The 17,579-nt window shown below is 41.8% G+C and overlaps 1 protein-coding gene and 1 long non-coding RNA gene across 11 annotated transcripts in view; one reads left to right on the top strand and one right to left on the bottom strand.

The window, feature by feature from the left end:
- Positions 1-4,096, top strand: part of SLC17A5 (solute carrier family 17 member 5) — an 85,958-nt gene extending 81,862 nt beyond the window's left edge. For 9 of the 10 annotated variants that reach the window (XM_042253152.2, XM_060419174.1, XM_042253151.2 and 6 more), the window contains one exon: positions 2,704-4,095. In XM_042253152.2, the coding sequence (XP_042109086.1) occupies positions 2,704-2,857 (154 nt within the window). In that variant the 3' untranslated portion in view covers positions 2,858-4,095. 10 annotated transcript variants of the gene reach the window in all.
- On the bottom strand, positions 572-14,261 carry LOC105614110 (uncharacterized). The gene is made up of 3 exons (XR_001041994.4): positions 14,158-14,261; positions 13,960-14,028; positions 572-1,773 (listed from the first exon to the last, which is right to left on the bottom strand). It is a non-coding gene; the product is annotated as an uncharacterized LOC105614110 (long non-coding RNA).
- Positions 14,262-17,579: the final 3,318 nt, after the last annotated feature.

The raw sequence follows: 17,579 nt of genomic DNA, 5'->3' as shown, positions 1-17,579 counted from the left end.
GAGGCCAGACCACTAAGCAGAGACTCTTGAGTTATATAAGAAACCAAATTCAGCAACCTCAAAGGCCCTTTCAAACTCTAGTTTTCCTACTGTTTAAGAAAATCTAAAGGACTAGTGAAATTGGATTCTTCAAGAGGCTTATTTAAATCTCTATAAATAGACTTAATTTTGTGTCTCTGTGATGAAATTAACACTATCCAATCCTTAGGATTTTCAGGCTATGCCTACAAATTGTCTTATTACCAAATACTCTGACTTCAGACGTGTGTGTTCACTGCAGGTGGCGCTCTCTACCATTTCTAATTCCTTACTCTAGTGAATTTGTGCCTCCTTGTTATGATTTTCTCTCACTTAATGGAAAGGAATGTTGGAATGTCTCAGCATGGTCAGGTCACAGATGTTTAGCCTTATCTTCCTGGAGCATTGTGGCAACACAAGAACCTAAGTCAGCACACTATCATGAGTAATTCCATACACTCTCAATAGTCCTGGCACTTCTGCTGGGAAGATACTGACTCCTGAATTCAAGTCTTGAATGTTTGTAAAGTGGAAATAAACTGGATTTCAGATATGTTGTTTTAGCATTTGTTTAATATTATTAGAAGGCCATTCTTGTAATTTACTATTTTTTTAATACTTTTATTTAGTTTTGGTTGTGCTGGGTCTTCATCACTGTGCGTGGGTTTTTGCTAGTTGTGGCAGGCAGCAGCTACTCTTTACTGTGTTGTATGGGCTTCTCATTGCAGTGGCTTCTCTTGTTGCAGAGCATGGGCTCTAGGTGCAAGCTTCAGTAGTTGCAGCGCCTGGGCTCAGCAGTTGCAGTTCCAGGGCTCTAGAGCTCGGACCCAGTCCAGTAGTTGTGACCCAGAGGTTTAATTGCTCCGCAGCACGTGGAATCTTCCCAGACCAGGGATCAAACCTGTGTCCTCTGCATTGGCTGGTGGATTCTCACCCACTGTGCCACCAGGGAAGTCCAAAAGGCCATTATTTTTTACAAAAAGGAAAAGCACATTTGCCTTTACAATTGTAATTACTTACAATTAAAGTTTACTGCACAACCACAAAAATGTTGTGGAATGAGTCAGAACATAAATAAATAATGAAATAGGGAGTTCCCTGGAAGTCCGTGGTTAGGATTTGGCACTCACTGCTGTGGCCCAGGTTCAGTCAGCAAGCGGAGATCCCACAAGCTGTGTGACATGGCCAAAAATTAAGAAGGAGAAGAATGAAATAAAAGGTCAGAGCGTGCCTGAGGTTCAATTTTGTTACAGACAAAACAGTATTCTCAAAAAACTGGTGGAATTTTTTTGTGAAGAGGCAAACTAGAAGCTTTGTGAATTTCTGATACTATTGATTGATTTTAAGTCACCCATTGCCTCCAGATAACACTGAAGTGTTATTTCATCCTGTAGATCACACAGAGCAGCTTTGTCTTGGAATCCTAAGAAACTGTCTTAAACGTGTCTCTCTGATTTATAATTACTGACCGACTTCTACCCTAGGATGATAACACATTGTTAGCAACCATATCTAAATAATCCCTAAAATTTAAGAAGCAGTTCTAAGATTTTTTCACCAAAATACATTCATCTCAGATAAGCATAATTAACCACAGAGTGCTCCTTTCCTTCTTTTTCCTTTTTTCCTAAATAAATCACTTCATGCCAGCTTCCACCTTCCTGGTTTCCTTTTTCTTCCTCATTGCCAGTTCTGCTGCTTGTTTTGTTTTTCTTCTCTAAGTGCTGCAAATGTAGCACTCTGGTTACACTGAAACTGTGAAAATAAAAAAAAAAAAAAAAGGTTATTAAAGATAGTCACATGACCCAGAGATTTAGATAACTACTGGATATTTTTTACATAAATTATTTTTATTGCTTGAAAATGTGATAATTCATAATGATTAAACTACTGGATGTTTTTGTACTGGATTACATGCTGTATCTTTTTGATCTCTCACTGACAAATGCCATCCACATCGTGTGTTGTGTGCCATTCAAGAGCCCTGCAGGATCTGTCAATTCAGGTCTCAAACTTGAACTTCAAAGTCCATCTTAACTCATCCTTACTTGATCTGCCCCTAACACATTCCATATGAGTACTTAGGAGGTGATGTGCTGGCATAATACTAATACTTTCCTAGTAACACATGATTCGAGGACATACCAATGTTTTATTTTTAGTAAACTTTTTCTTGAAGTATAACATGCATTTTTAAAATGCACAAATCCTAAGTACATAGTAGGACAAATCTTCACAAAGTTAAAACATCCATGTAACCCGCACCCACCCAATCAAGAAACAGAACGTTCTCTCTCTTGCACAGTGGCCAGGTAGCCCTTCCTAGCTCTTTCACCCCCACCAAGAGGAACCACTATCCTGACTTCTTAACACCATAGATTAGCTTTGTCTGATTGGCTTTGTATCAGTAGAATCACTCAGTACTCTTTTGTGTTTGGCTTCTTTTGACTTAACGTTTTGTGAGCTGTATCTATGCTGTTGTGGGTCATTCATTCTCGTTGCTGTATAGTATTCCACTGAATACATATGCCACAAGTTCACTGTTGATGGACATTTGTGTTGTTCAGGTTTTATGAATAACGCTACTGCTATGTAACAACAGTCTTGAGGCACCACCTTTTTTAAAAAGTGAACTACATACAAGATATTTTTGCATTTGCATCTTTTTCCTCTCTTTCTCTGCAGAACACTATTGGAGAATGGCAAACTGTTTTCTGCATCGCTGCTGCTATCAATGTATTTGGTGCCATTTTCTTCACACTATTCGCCAAAGGTGAAGTGCAAAACTGGGCCATCAGTGATCACCAAGGACACAGAAACTGAAGGAACCAATAAATAATCCTGTCTCTATTAATGTATCTTTGTTTATCATGTAACCTAAAAGTGCCTTTGATATTTTAATGTGTAAGCAATCTATATACAAGATAAAATTGTACTAGAAAAATTGTGTTAGATTTGTAAGGCTTGTAATCATGAAATGTCACTAGTTGCCATATAAGCAAAATTAGCTATTTTTAATTATTATTAACCCGTTTGCTGGAACTTACAATTCAGGGTCACATATCTGGCTGCAAGTCAGGCAACCCACAATAGGGGAGTTCTATTTATTTATAAGACCATACCTAAAGAGATGAGCTGAAATAGACCCTTCTATACCTTTGCTTAATTAAGGTGGATAATAATTCTCAGGTCTTGTTAAACATCTGTTTTTGTACACCTTCCTCAAAAAATTATTTGTCATCAGCAATCCCTGACATGTAGGTCTCAAACTTTAGCCTCTCCACGGAGCTGGCAGCCACTGTATCATTCAGCCTGGCAACTTCACTGAGGGAAGCATGCCCAGGCAGCTGCCACATGTCCCCTCTCTGGCTTCAGGGACAGTGCCCAGCACTTAGGCAGCATCCAAGACCAGGGTCAGCGCCAAGGCTTTGGACGGTATTCTTCCCCTGGGGCTGTTAATGTGTGGATGAAGCCCTGAGCCAACAGGGACAGCGCGATCCACAGTCATGGTTTCCATGCACCCTCTCCCTTCCCTTCCCAGCACACTGGAGTATTGCCTGGCATGTAACCTGCAAAAGAAAGTGTGATGCCTAATTAGCCACATATAACATCATCCTTGATGATCCTACCTTCACATGGATCAGAGTATAAATCTTCAAGTCCTGTGTTCTAGGAGCTACACCAGAATAATTAAAATATAAAAAGAAAAAAAACATTGTTTCTGTCTGACACCTAAGTGTCTGGTTGCAGTTCAAGGTTAAAGTGACTTCTACTTCACATAACCTGCAACCGGTGGTGTAATCATCTTTAGTGTTGGTTTCTTAAATCTTATTTTTCCAGTTTTTCCTGGACCATCTTCCAGTGGTTTTGAGCATGCTTTGAGGGCATTTATGTGATTTAGAACTTGATTAATGTTTCACTGTGTATGTTCAACACTACCTGTAATATTTTAACTAAAGCTATTTAATGTAATATGATGTGTATACATTCTGTAAATTAATTTTTAAATCTGTAAATAGCTTTAAGTTGCTATGGTGATATTTCTTTTACAAATCAAAATAAATCTTTTTGGAATGATTTTTGGGGGGGATCTGACAGTTCTGTGATATCTTCTAGTACCCACAGTGGCTATTTTACATCTTTTCTGCCATCTTCCTCAAACCACTGGTCGACCTCTGCATGCATCTCTACCACCACCTGGGCAGGATACTTGGTCCTCTGAGTAACGCAGCATCACAAACCCTACGGCCATCAGCCTGCCCTTCCTGTTCTCAAAAGGGTCCACTCTTCCCACTAAAACATATGCTTGCATCAGTGATTATATCTTCTCCACCTCCACTAGACCTTGCTTCAGTAACTCCTCTTTAATTTGCTTCCTCAGTCTCTACCTCTCTTCTTGTTCTTTCCCTTCTGTCTCAAAGACACACAAAAGCCTTCTCCAGCCTTTAAAAAGCAAAAATACCAGGGACTTCTCTGGTGATCTAGTGACTAAGACTCTGCACTCACAATGATAGGGGCCGGAGTTCGATCCCTACTCAGGGAACTAGATCCCACATGTCCCAGCAAAGATCAAAGATCCCATGTGCCCCAACTAAGACCTGACCAAATAAATACTTTTAAAAATACTAAACTCTCCCAGGGACATAAAAATGGTCCAGTGGTTAGAACTCAGTGCTTTCACTGCCAGGGGCTGGGGTTCAGTCCTTGGTTAGGAAACTAAGATCCTGCAAGCAGTGCTGCTTGGCACAATAATAGATAGATGACAGAAAGATAGGGTAGCTCAGATAGTAAAGAATCTGCCTGCAATGCAAGAGACCTGGGTTTGATCCCTGGGTCAGAAAGATCCCCTGGAGAAGGAAATGGCAACCCAATACAGTATTCTTACCTGGAGAATCCCATGGACAAAGGAGCCTGGCGGGCTACAGTCCATGGGGTCCCAAAGAGTCAAACACAACTGAGCGACTAACACTTTCACTTTTCACTTTCAGATAGATACATACACATATATATAAAATATTTCTAGAGTGATACTCAAGAGACTAGAAACAGTAGTTCCTTCTGTAGAAAAAAAAATAGTCTACGGGGTGGGGAGGTGGAAAGGAGATTCACTTTCACCTTTTGAAATGCGATAGTACAACCTGCTGCTGCTGCTGCTGAGTCACTTCAGTCGCGTCCGACTCTGTGCGACCCCATAGACGGCAGCCCACCAGGCTCCCCCGTCCCTGGGATTCTCCAGGCAAGAACACTGGAGTGGGTTGCCATTTCCTTCTCCAAGCAATAGTATAACCTAGTCACATAAAAATATCACTTAAAAAACAAGACACCTGTTACTCAAGCTACTGTGTAATCCCCACCAGGCTTTCCACTGCCTAATGGACATCCCCAGTGAGCTGTCTTCACTTCACCTGAGAAGTTTAAATCCAGCCTAACTCCCCCATCCCTGTTCCCCCAATAACTAACCATTCCCATCACGATCCTCACTCCTGGTAAGTATTTCATCTCCCTGTCATGAGGCTCGGGCTTGAAGTTATTTGTTATTCTTCCTCCTCCCTCATCTCCCACCTCACCCTCAACCCTGTTTATAATTAACCACCTGTATTTTCCATTCCAGTCTTTTTAAGACTCTGGAATTTTTTTTTTTTAAATCTCTTTGGCCATCTCCCAAATAAGAGCTTTGCAGCTTTTGTTTCCACCTGGAATAGACGAGTAATCTCACTGCCTTTAGTCTGAACCTCTTCTGCCTGACTTCCCACCTGTGCTGGGTTATTAGTCCAAGTACATCCCACCTCCCAAACCAGGATGCTCCCACAGGGTGAAACACTCCCACCCCACTTCCCTCTGCCCACCCAACAATTCCTTTACCCAGTACTGCAGACCACAGGGGTCCTAAAGAGCTGGGGAGACTGAACAGCAACATTTTAGCTGCTTAAGGAATACTTGGTAAATAACCAAGTGAATAACATGTTTGTTACATGTATTGATTTTTTTTAACTCATATATTACTTTTTCAATAGACTGTTTTCTTCTCAAAAAATAAACTGAATAAATATAACACTCAATACAGAAAGGATATGCTAACCTCAAAGTAAGTTGTAAGTGGCAGTCATTGGTGAATGGTTTTGAAAGTATTTGAGAATAGCTCAGCCCAATATAGGCAAAGTAATTCTCCCAGCTATACAGCAAGTATTTTCCACACATTCATCAGGTGCTGGGCTTGTTCTTGTACCTGCAACACAGTGTGACAAAAACAAACCCCTTCTCCCAGGAAGTTCACATCCTGATTTATCAAACCTTTTCCTTCAATGGGGTCCAGCCTTGGAAACCTTCTAGAGAGATTGTCACTATCCACCTAACAATCAAATCCAGGGCAAACAAGCATGCCAGCTGACCTCAGGAAGCCGAGTTACGAAGGAAACAGAGGCAACGCTGGAGTCAGCAGTTTGTGTTAACCACTGTAATGTCCTTCCTGCTTCAGCCTTTGTTTCATTTTCAAAAAATCAGAGATGTTTGAATTTAGATCCTATTGCAAAGTAAATTATTTCTCTGAGGGAAGTTTATCACTGTTAAATAAAATTGCCCCAACAGAAAAACAGTGGTCAAGTATTTAAAGTTAAAGGCAGGAAGAGCCCTATAGGAAACGACCTGGTTCCTCTTCCTCTCAGGAAAAGCATGTTACTGCCTCAGATGACTAGATATGAGGTCAACGTCTAATTTCTGTTTAAAAAATAATCTTTGTCATAGAAATGTAAAGTGGATCACAACACCTTTTCAGATGCCTCTTTTAGAGCAACCATAAGAAAAGCCAGTTATAAAAGTTTGTGCTTTAAGAGGGTGACACAGAAAGTAATTTCTTAGAGCGCTGCTATGGCAAGCTTTGAGTACAGGAAGTACTGAAACCAAACGAAATGTAACCCCTTTCCCTGCCACCCTTTTCCGTGTGCCTTGATGGGGAAGAACACTAGTAGTTTTCCGAGTGCCAGCTTACTTTCACTTTATCTTGACGTAGGGGGAGGAGGAAGCTGACGTCCAGCCCTGCCAGTCCTGTGCTTCTCGGTGAGGAACTAGAAAAGTAGTCAAGTGACCGCTTTCCTCTCACAGTCTCCCCGCTGGGATAGGCTGCGCTTGGGACAGGGAATCCTCCTTCTGTCCTAAATGTTGTGTTAAGTCTCTTCCTGTCACGCTGTCTTCAGCAGAAACCACTGAAATATGCTAGCCCTTCGAGGGTCACTGCCTCTAGGGGATCAAGTGCATACTGGCCTCGTGTTGCATTAGAGCCATTGATAGCCCCTCACTTTGAGTATTTCACAATTTCACCTTCACTCCACAGCCTGAAACTTGAGCTTCCCACAGAAGTTTGGCTGAGATTGAAAGTGATCGAGATAGGATATACAGCCTTTTAATGCTCAAGAACTGTTTGTGAAAAGTATTGGGATGCTGTCAGAGGAAATTCCAATTGGTGTATTGTATAAATTACCCATACAATATGTATGATGTGCGTGCATGCTAAGTCACTTCCATCGTGTCTGACTCTGCGACCCTAAGGACTGTAGCCCGCCAGGCTTCTCTGTCCATGGAGATTCTCCAGACAAGAATACTGGAATGGGTTGCCATACCCACTTCAAGGGGATCTTCCCGACCCTGGGATCAAACTGGTGTCTCTTGTGTCTCCTGCATTGATAGGCAGATTCTTTACCACTAGCACCACCTGTGAAGCCCAATATGTGTGATTATGCACTTTTTTTTCCCCCTGCAACAAAGCTACTTTAGGTGTCGGCTGTGCTTTGAGTTGTTCTGTCATTAGTCGCAGGGCATTCACAGAGGTCTCTTTTTGGTCATCAGCTACATCAGCATACGATAGGTGACAGCATGTGTATTTCACTGTCACATAGATTACCTCACTTAGTAGCCACAGATATACCCCCAAGTATGCAGGCAACAAGACTTAGTTAAAGCTGGGATCCAAGATACATGCTCTGTTAATGGAGAGGTCTTTGCAGCTTACAGGAACCCCACCAGCAATCTTGGCTCCCCGTGCCAACTTCAACCAAATAAGCCCACTGACTCAAACTATTACACCGAGTTGGGAATTCTGTATCACTATCTCAGCTCCATGTGTGATATGAAGGGATGTGTAGCTATAGCTACACATTCTATAGCACTATGAATCTTTTTGATGTTTTCTACAAACCTAAGCATGTTGATATGATTCAGTTGCTTCTATGGAAAAAAATAATAATTCATTATTTCTATTCCTGAAATAGAAAACATTTAAAAAGGGGGAGGAACAGAGGAGCCAAGGACACCGACAGTGACTCTGCAACTACCATTCCTGCTATCAGCAAAGATGGGTGATGGTTAGAGCCCGCCGTCCATGTCTGAGAAGCTCAAAGCACTCCTGAGAAAGAGAAACAGAAACTTGAGAAATCAGGCTCCCTGACTTCAGGCTATGCTATTAAGCTAAAGCAGTATGGTATTGGCATAAACATAGACTTATAGATCAATGGAACAGAATAGGAAGCCCCCAAATAAGCCCATACACATATTCTCAATTAATCTACGACAAAGGAGACAAGAATATTGAAGAATATTGAAGTCTCTTCAATAAGTGGTGCTGGGAAAACTAGACAGTTACCTATAAAGAATGAAATTAGAACATTGTCTAACACCATATACAAAAATAAACTCAAAATGGATTAAAGACCTAAATGTAAGACCAAAGACTATAATACTCTTAGAGGAAAACATAGGCAGAAGAGTCTCTGACATAAATCACATCAATATCTTTCTGAACCCACCACCTTTGTTATTCAGTCACCCAGTAGTGTCCGACTCTTTGCGACCCCGTGGTCTACAGCTCACCAGGCATCCCAGTCCCTCACCATCTCCCAGTTTGCCTAAGTTCACCTCCTAGAATAATGAAAATAAAAACAAAAATAAGCAAATGGGACCTAATTAAACTTACAAGCTTTTGCACAGCAAAGGAAACCATGAACAAAATGAAAACACAGTCCTCAGTATGGGAGAATATATTTGCAAATGAAGAAACCAATAGGGGTTTAATCTCCAAAATGTATATTTTGTATAAACAGTGCATGCAGCTCAATGTCAGAAAACAAACAAGCCAGTCCAAAAATGGGCTGAAGATCTACACAGATATTTCTCCAAAGAGGACACATAGATCGTTAAAAAGCACGTGACAAGGTGCTCAGCATCACTAATTATGAGAGAAATGCAAATCAAAACTACAATGAGGTGTCACCTCACACCAGTCAGAACGGCCATCGTCAAAAAGTTTACAAGCAGTAAGTGCTGGAGAGGGTGTGGAGAAAAGAGAACTCTCTTAAATTGCTGGTGGGAATGCAAATTGGTACAGCCATACAGCCACTGTGAAAAACAGTACGGAGGCTCCGTAAAAAACTGAAACTAGAGCTACCAAATGAAGCAGCAATCCTATTCCTGGACATATATCTGGAGAAAACCATAATTTGAAAAGATGCATGCCCCCCAATGTTCATTGCAGCACTGTATACAGTAACCAAGACATGGAAGCAATCTAAACGTCCATCAACAGAAGAATGGGAAAAAAGATGTGGTACATATACCCAGTGGAATATTGGTTTTGTTGTCATTTAGTTGCTAAGTCATGACTGACTCTTTTGTGACCCCGCAGACTATAGGACTCCTCTGTCCATGGAATTTCTCAGGCAAGAATACTGGAGAGGGTTGCCATTTCCTTCTCCAGGGGATCTTCCCAACCCAGAGATCAAACCCATATTTCCTTCGCTGCAGGTGGATTCTTTACCACTGAGCCACCAGGGAAGTCAACAATGGAATATTACTCAGCCATAAAAAGAATGAAATAATACCATTTGCAGCAACATATATGGACCTAGAAATCATCATACTAAGTGAAGTAAGTCAGACAAAGACAAACATCATATGATACTGCTTCTATTTGGAACTTAAAAAATGATAGAGATAAACTTATTTACAAAACAGAAACAGACTCACAGACTTCGAAAATAAACTTATGGTTACCAAAGGGTTTCAAAAGGTGGCGGGGGAGGAATAAATTAGGAATTTGAGATTAACAAATGCACACTACTATAAAATAGATAACAAGAACCTACAATATAGCACAAGAAACTCGATTCACTATTCTTTAATAACCTATATGGGAAAAGAATCTGAGAAAGAATGGATATATGCATGTGTACAACTGAATCACTTTTCTATACACCTGAAACTAACACAACATTGTAAATCAACCACACTCCAATATAAAATAAAAATTAAGTTAATGTTTAAAAATCATGCTTGGTTCCCCCCTGGGCTTGGACCTAGTTTGAGGTGATATGGCTAACTGTACCAGGAAAGTTAGGACCACTGTCAGTTCAGGACAATGCTGACCTAGTCCCTCCTGCAGGAAGATAGTGAAGAAAATCAGCCTGCACACCAAGGACACCTGCTCCTTCTGTGGCAAAACCAAGATGAAGAGGGAAGCTGCAGCTCACACATGAAAACGGAGGCTGGCGCGACCTGGACCACACCACCACTGGTTCCCTTGCAGTGAAGCCGCCTTAGAGACTAAAGGAGCTGAAAGAACCAGCAGAAGCAACACCACTGAAAACATCGCCAGCCTCTAATAAAATAGTTAATTTATATAACAGCTACTCCAACAACAAATCGTGTTTGAACACTGTCAATGGAAATACAAATCATTACAACATTTTTGGAGAGTAATTTGGTAGTAAGTCAAAATTAAACATATTCATTAAACCAGAAAGTCTGCCTATGGTAATCTAGCCTAAAAAGTACTTGAACAAGCACCAAGCATATTTTAGAGTATTGTCAGTTTTTCATCAGTCAGGAGATTATTAAAGAAGTTATGCTACATTCATATAAGAGAATACTATGCAGCCATTAAAAAGTAAGCATGCTGAAACAGAGACATAGGAAAATGTCCACAATTTGTTTGAAGATGAAAAAGAGCTACCTAACAAAACACATTATCTTACTATATTTTTGTTAAGAAATGAATTATGGATGTGTTGATATATACATGCGAAAAGATCTGTTAACAGTAATATAAAATTATATAGTGAAAAGAAAAAAATACTGGAAAATATCTTTATCATTTAGGAACAGGGGAAAAATTATCTTTTTTTAGCATTTATTTTTTTGGCTGTGCTAGGTTTTAGTTGAGGCCCATGAGATCTTTTTAATTGTGGCATGCAGAATCTTTAGTTGCAACATGTGAGATCTAGTTTCCCGACCAAGGATTGACCCTGGGCCCCCTGAATTGGAAGCATAGAGCCTTAGCTACTGGACCACCAGTGAAGTCCCTAGGAGTAAAATTAAATGGTCTTCACTACATTAAGTACTTCTTTCAGCAAAACATACCAATCAAAGTTAACAGATAATGGAGTAGAGGAGACTGCAACATCTTGTCCATAGAAGAGATTAATATCTAGAATATTCAAAGAGCTCCTACAGATCAACAAGAAAAAGTGAGAAAACCCAACAGAAAAATGAGCAATGAATAGGCAATTCACTTAATAGAAGACAAGATGTCAAACAAGTATATGAAGAGCTGATTAAATTCCCTTGCAGAGACTGGTCCAGTGGTCCAGCCAGGTGGTCCAGTGGCTAAGACTTTGTACCCCCGGTGCCAGGGGCATGGGTTCTATCCCTGGTCAGGGAACTCAATCCCACATACCGCAACTAAGCGTTCAACTAAAAATCCTGAGTGCAGCAGCTAACCCAGCACAGCCAAACAAATAAATATTTTTTTAAAATAAATAAAAAAGACTTCACTGGTGGTACAGTGGATAAGAATCCTCCTGCCAATGCAGGGGACACAGGTTCCATCCCTGGTCGGGAACGATTCCACATGCTGCAGAGAATTCAACCAAGCCCCAGTATGCCACAACGACTAAGCCTGAGTGTTGCAAATACTGAAGCCTGTGAGCCCTAGAGTCCATGTTTCACAAGAGGAGCACCACATGAGAAGCCCATGCACTGCAACCGAGAGCAGCCCCCAATCGCCACAACTAGAGAAAGCCCTTGAGCAGCAGCGAAGACCCAGTGCAGCCCAAAATGAAATAAATAAGTCTAAAAAGAAATAAATAGATTATTTTTCTAATTAATGAATTCCCTTGTAATTATAGAAACAAAAAGAAATGCAAATTAAGATATTCCTTCCAAACCATCAAATTAATAAAAATTAGAAAGTTTGATGCCATCAAGTGTTGGCAAAGGATGTGAGGAGAAATTACTGTCCACAGGGAGAAGGGAATATAAACTGGTGTATCCATTCCAGAAAGCAAAATGATTGCATTTAAATTAAATAAGAATATGTCCTTTGCCCCAGTACACTGCCCCACATCAGGTTATTTGTACCAGAGTAATTCTTGCTCAAGTCCTGAAGGGAACCTATACACCACACTGTTCCTTGCGACAGAGCTGGAGGTGAGCCAGGTGTGCCTCATTAGGGAAATAGAGAAATAAAATGTGGTGACTTTTACTGAGGAATAACATCACCCAAGAACATGCAGAGACCTCAGAAAGCGTTGCATAAGAAGACTGAATAGCACAATAACCACTTCCAAACATTAAAAACCCATACCAAAATGTGATATTTTCCAGAGATACTTGCATAATGTAGAACATGTAAGGATCGCAGAGTGAGTGGTGACACAGGGGAGGAAAATGAAAGCAGAATTAGAGAGAAAAAATTAAAAATAAAAACAATGGGCTTGCCCTGAACCTAAGGTCCTATAAACAGAAGAGTATTAGATAAAAGTAACTTTTAAGCAGGTACTCTGAAGCTGTTGAAGATGGGCCAAGGGAGAAATACTTCCCTTTCCTCTGTTCACTCTTCTGCATTCTTTAATTAAAAAAAAAAATAACTGTGCATTACTTTGATAATTAAAAATAGAAATATTACAGAAGAGTAGTCTTTTGGAATATTAGGGAAATGTTCATAATATGAGGTATAGTGTGATTCCATTTACTTTTGTTTAATAACAGCTTTCTGAGATACAATTCACACACCATAAAATTCATCTTTTTTAAAGTGTACAGTTCAAGAGTTGTTAGTACATTACAGAGCTTGTGTGCCCATCACACATTTAATTCCAAAACATTTCATTAGCCCAAAAGGAAACTCCATCTCCCCCAGCTCCAGTCCCTGCCAGCCACTAATCTAGTTTCTGTCTCTAAGTGCTGTCTGTGTCTGGCTTCTTTTTAGCATAATGTTTTCAAAGTTCATCCAGGGTGCAGCATGCATCCACATTTCATTCTTTTCAGTCCCAAATAATATTCCATTAAATGGATAGATCACTTTTTGGTTATCTAGTCATCAGCTGAATTCTTTCCACTTTTTAGCAGTTAGGAATAATGTTGCTATGAACATTCATGCATGGTGGTTCGGGGGGCATATATTTTCATTTCTGTTGAATATAGCAATTCCATTTTTGTTTCAATAAAATAGGCATAGGAAAGAAAAAATCTGAACACACACCAAAATGTTAACAGAGGTTATTTCTGGACAGGTAATTATTTTTTTTCCTCCTTTGAGCATTTTTATTTAAAATTTTTGAAAATAAAAATTGATTGTTTAATCAGGAAAAAAACCATATTTTTAAAAGAAAAACAAAAACAAAGCCTCAGTGTCAGCCCCGGAACTGATCCCCTGTCTTTCCAACACCAAACTCAGAGACGCTGGCACTGGAGCTCTCGGCTGGAAAGTTCCATGTCTTCCCCACCCCCACCCCGCCGCCACCAGCGTCACCACTTTCAAACATTACACCTCACCCTGGGCGTAAAGTGGTTTCTGTGGCCTACAAAGTGGCCCTTGTTGATATTCCTGTCAGCCACAGGCCATGCCAAATGACCCATATTTACTTGCCAAAAAAAAAAAAAAAAACAACAGGATACCGTGGAGGCTGCCATTCAGTTTAGGTATCTTCTTTGCTCCATATCCCGGGATAATGTCCATCAGTTTCACTGTAACAGTTTTATATTTTTAAAGAACTGATTATTGAAGCATGCACGCGCGCGCGCGAACACACACACACACACACCTCTCTTCAGAAGCTTGGACACACACACACACACACACACACACACACACACCTCTCTTCAGAAGCTTGGACTCCTCTGTAGTTTCACTGCCTTGAAAACCACTCAACTGCGCGCAGATCGGTTTGCCCTGGACACCAAAGAAGTGCTCCAGATTTGAGCCACTGGGTGGCGAAACAAGAACTGTGGGCGCTCCTCCTTAGGGTGGGGCGGAGCAGTTATTTCCAGCTCTTAGGAAACTGGAGTTTGACTCATATTTTAGCTGACTCGTGAATCAGAACCATCAAAGGCTAAATTTCTTTTGTCTGAGCAAAGAAGATGACTCTTAGAGCAGCCATCCCCGCGCTCGCGGAGGGAAAACACAAAGAGAAGAATTCGGAATGACTCAGCCCGGCCGCCCGCGGGCGCGGGCCGCGCCAACAATGGAAAGTCACAGCGGGGCCTCAGAATTGGGCTCCGGGCACTCCGGGCGCTTACCAAAAAAAAGTGACTGTTACACTTTTCTCTTTTAGCCTAAAATGCAGAACTAACTTTTCAGATTACTGTCCACTGATGATACTTCGTAAAACCCACAGTAGTCATGGGACGGTATTCCCAAAAGCCAGGGTCATCGTGGCGGGAGAAAGACGCCTGGAGACCGCCCCCCCCCCTCCCCCCGCAAATCTACTCCTGTCTCCCCGGGGAGGTGGGCAGAACCCTCATGTTCTCTTCACCCACCAAAAACTATCCTGAAACAGGCACAAGAACCCCAATCACAACCTCAGCGTCCAGGCGCAGGGTGAAGGCTCGGATCTCGAAGGGAAGAACTTGCCCTAAGGCGGGAACACAGTCTCGGGGAGGGAGCTGGCCCGGGGCCTGGTGGTGAGGAGCTCTTTTCTGGCACAAAAAAAAAAAAAAAAAAAAGCCGTCGTCTATTACAAATGTGTTGAGCTTGGAGTATCTTGTCTGGGACTCAGTGACTCTCGAGGAACATGGCAGCTGCCGCCAAGAGTCGAAAATCAGTAGATGTTTCATATCCCGATTTCTGCCCTCGGCCAGCCTGCCGATGCGCAGCAAGAAAAGCGTTGCTGGCCTGGGCAGGCGCTCTGAGCATCCCGGGGCGGCTCCAGCAGGGCTCCGGGGCGGCCGTGCTCATATTTTCCCATCCCCAGCCGCCGGTGCACCTCAAGGGGCTGCAGCCCGCAGCACCCCGGCTTCGCTAGCCCGGGGACAGCCGCAGGCCCCAGAGGCTGTGCTGAGTTTTGGGGCGAAGGGCCGGGGCTGGGAGGCCGGGGGCGCAGTGCGGAGGAAGGGGGCGGGGGGAAGGGGGGGGGCTTGGATCTCTTCCGCGTTCCACCCCCGCGGACCGGCACCCTGCGCCCTTCCCAGTACGCCTTCCTGCCAGCCCAAAAGCCCAGGCTGCCATATCAATCCATACCTTGCTCCCCTAAAATCTCCCTCCCAGCTTCCAAGAACACCTCTCAGATACCCTAGTATATAAGAGTCCCTCTCTGCGATTTCTCTATGGTTTAGTATCCGAAACCAAGAATTCTAAGTGTAACTAGAGATTATCATACTAAGTGAAGAAAAGTCAGAAAGGGAAAGATAAGTACCATATGCTATCACTTATATGTGGAATCTTATATATGGCACGTGGGATATTTCCTGGAGGTCCAGTGGTTAGAACTCCTACCACTGCAGGGGGCGCAGGTTAGATCCCTGGTTGGGGAACTTGGATCCTACAAGCCATGCCACTGGGTCAAAAAGTAAAATAAACTTTAAAATATGATACAAATGAACCTATCTAGGAAACAGAATAAACTGGTGGTTGCCAAGGGGGTGAGGGAAGGGAGAGGGGTGGATTGGGAGTTTGGGATTAGCAGATACAAACTGGTGTATATAGAATGGATAAGCAACAAGGTCCTCCTACCTCATAGCACAGGAAACTATAGTCATTACCCTGTGATAAACCATAATGGAAAAAAATTAGGAAGAATGTATCGGGCTTCCCTGGTGGATCACTGATGAAGAATCCACCTGCCAAGGCAGGAGGTGTGGGTTTGATACATGGTCCAGGAAGATCCAACTTTTTAACATAGTGAAAGATCAAATGGCATTCAATATTCCCACACAGAAAGTTTCCACTGGTGTCAATATCTCATTTATGCCGCACTCTGTTAGACAAGAGTCAGAGAGAGCTAAAATGCTAAATTTTATAGGTCGGTTCAAAGTTGAACTTTAGCAGTTACCACAAAGCTTGAAAAAAAATGGTCATCTCAGAATCTCACAAGGATAGGAAATTGTTAACAACAAAATTAAAAACTATAAAAATAAAATGGGAAATACCCACATTATACTTGACATGAACCATACATTTTTGTCTTTTTATAGAATGAATGTAAATCCCCAATTGTTTTATATATAAGAGGAGCCTGGTGGGCTGAAGTCCATGGGGTTGAAAAGAGTCAGACACGACTGAGTGACTAACACACACACACACACACACACACACACATATATGGGTGTGGCGCTAGTGGTAAAGAACCTGTCTGCCAATGCAGGAGACATAAGAGAATCAGGTTCCATCCCTGGGTAGGGAAGATCCCCTGGAGGAGGACATAGCAATCAACTCCAGTATTCTTGCCTGGAGAATCCCATGGACAGAGGAGCCTGGTGGGCTACAGTCTATAGGGTCACAAGGAGTTGGACAGGACTGCAATGTGTACAAACAACCTATATTTTTAACAAATATTCTAAGGATTGTCTGATGGATTACAGTGATATAAATACATACAATTTTGAGTTGACCAATTTGAATAACATATTTCTACTTCCTGAGTTCTCTTTAAACTGTCTTAAGAAACAGACTTTCTCTTTAAGTGAAAGTCGTTCAGTCGTGTCTGACTCTTTTCAACCCCATGGACTATACAGTCCATGGAATTCTCCAGGCCAGAATACTGAAGTGGATAGCCTTTCCCTTCTCCAGGGGATCTTCCCAACCCAGGGATCGAACCCAGGTCTCCCGCATTGCAGGTGGATTCTTTATCAGCTGAGCCACAAGGGAAGCCCAGGTTTCTCTTTAAATAACAAATAAAAATCAAGACAGAAGCAAGCAAAACAGACTTCTGAGAGGGAAAAGGATACTATTAATGAGTCACCCAAACAGTGGCAGAAAACCCAGCTGGGGCAAACCAGGTTCACCTTAGGAGATCTGAGCAATTTATCTGACTTCAGAAGCTACTCCTTACCTCTCACACCCAGAAAAAAGGAAAGAAGGTGGGAGAGAAGCAGGTGGAGGTACAGTTTTAAAAGAAAAGGAAGCCCAATTCAGTGCTGCATTTTGAAAAGACACCTACTTCATTAAGAGCTCTTACAGCTAATTAGTATGTGTTGCACTGCTTTTGTTGGATACTTGGAGATTTATTTGTAAACTCTGCAACAATTTCTGTGGACATCAGCAAAGCTGGGTTAGCAAGTATGGCAGGAAATGTGGAACT

The sequence above is a fragment of the Ovis aries genome, chromosome 8 (assembly GCF_016772045.2).
Source record: "Ovis aries strain OAR_USU_Benz2616 breed Rambouillet chromosome 8, ARS-UI_Ramb_v3.0, whole genome shotgun sequence".
Classification (NCBI taxonomy): domain Eukaryota; kingdom Metazoa; phylum Chordata; class Mammalia; order Artiodactyla; family Bovidae; genus Ovis; species Ovis aries.
The sequence above is the reverse complement of the archived record's forward strand: the minus strand, read 5'-3'. Positions and strand labels throughout refer to the sequence as shown.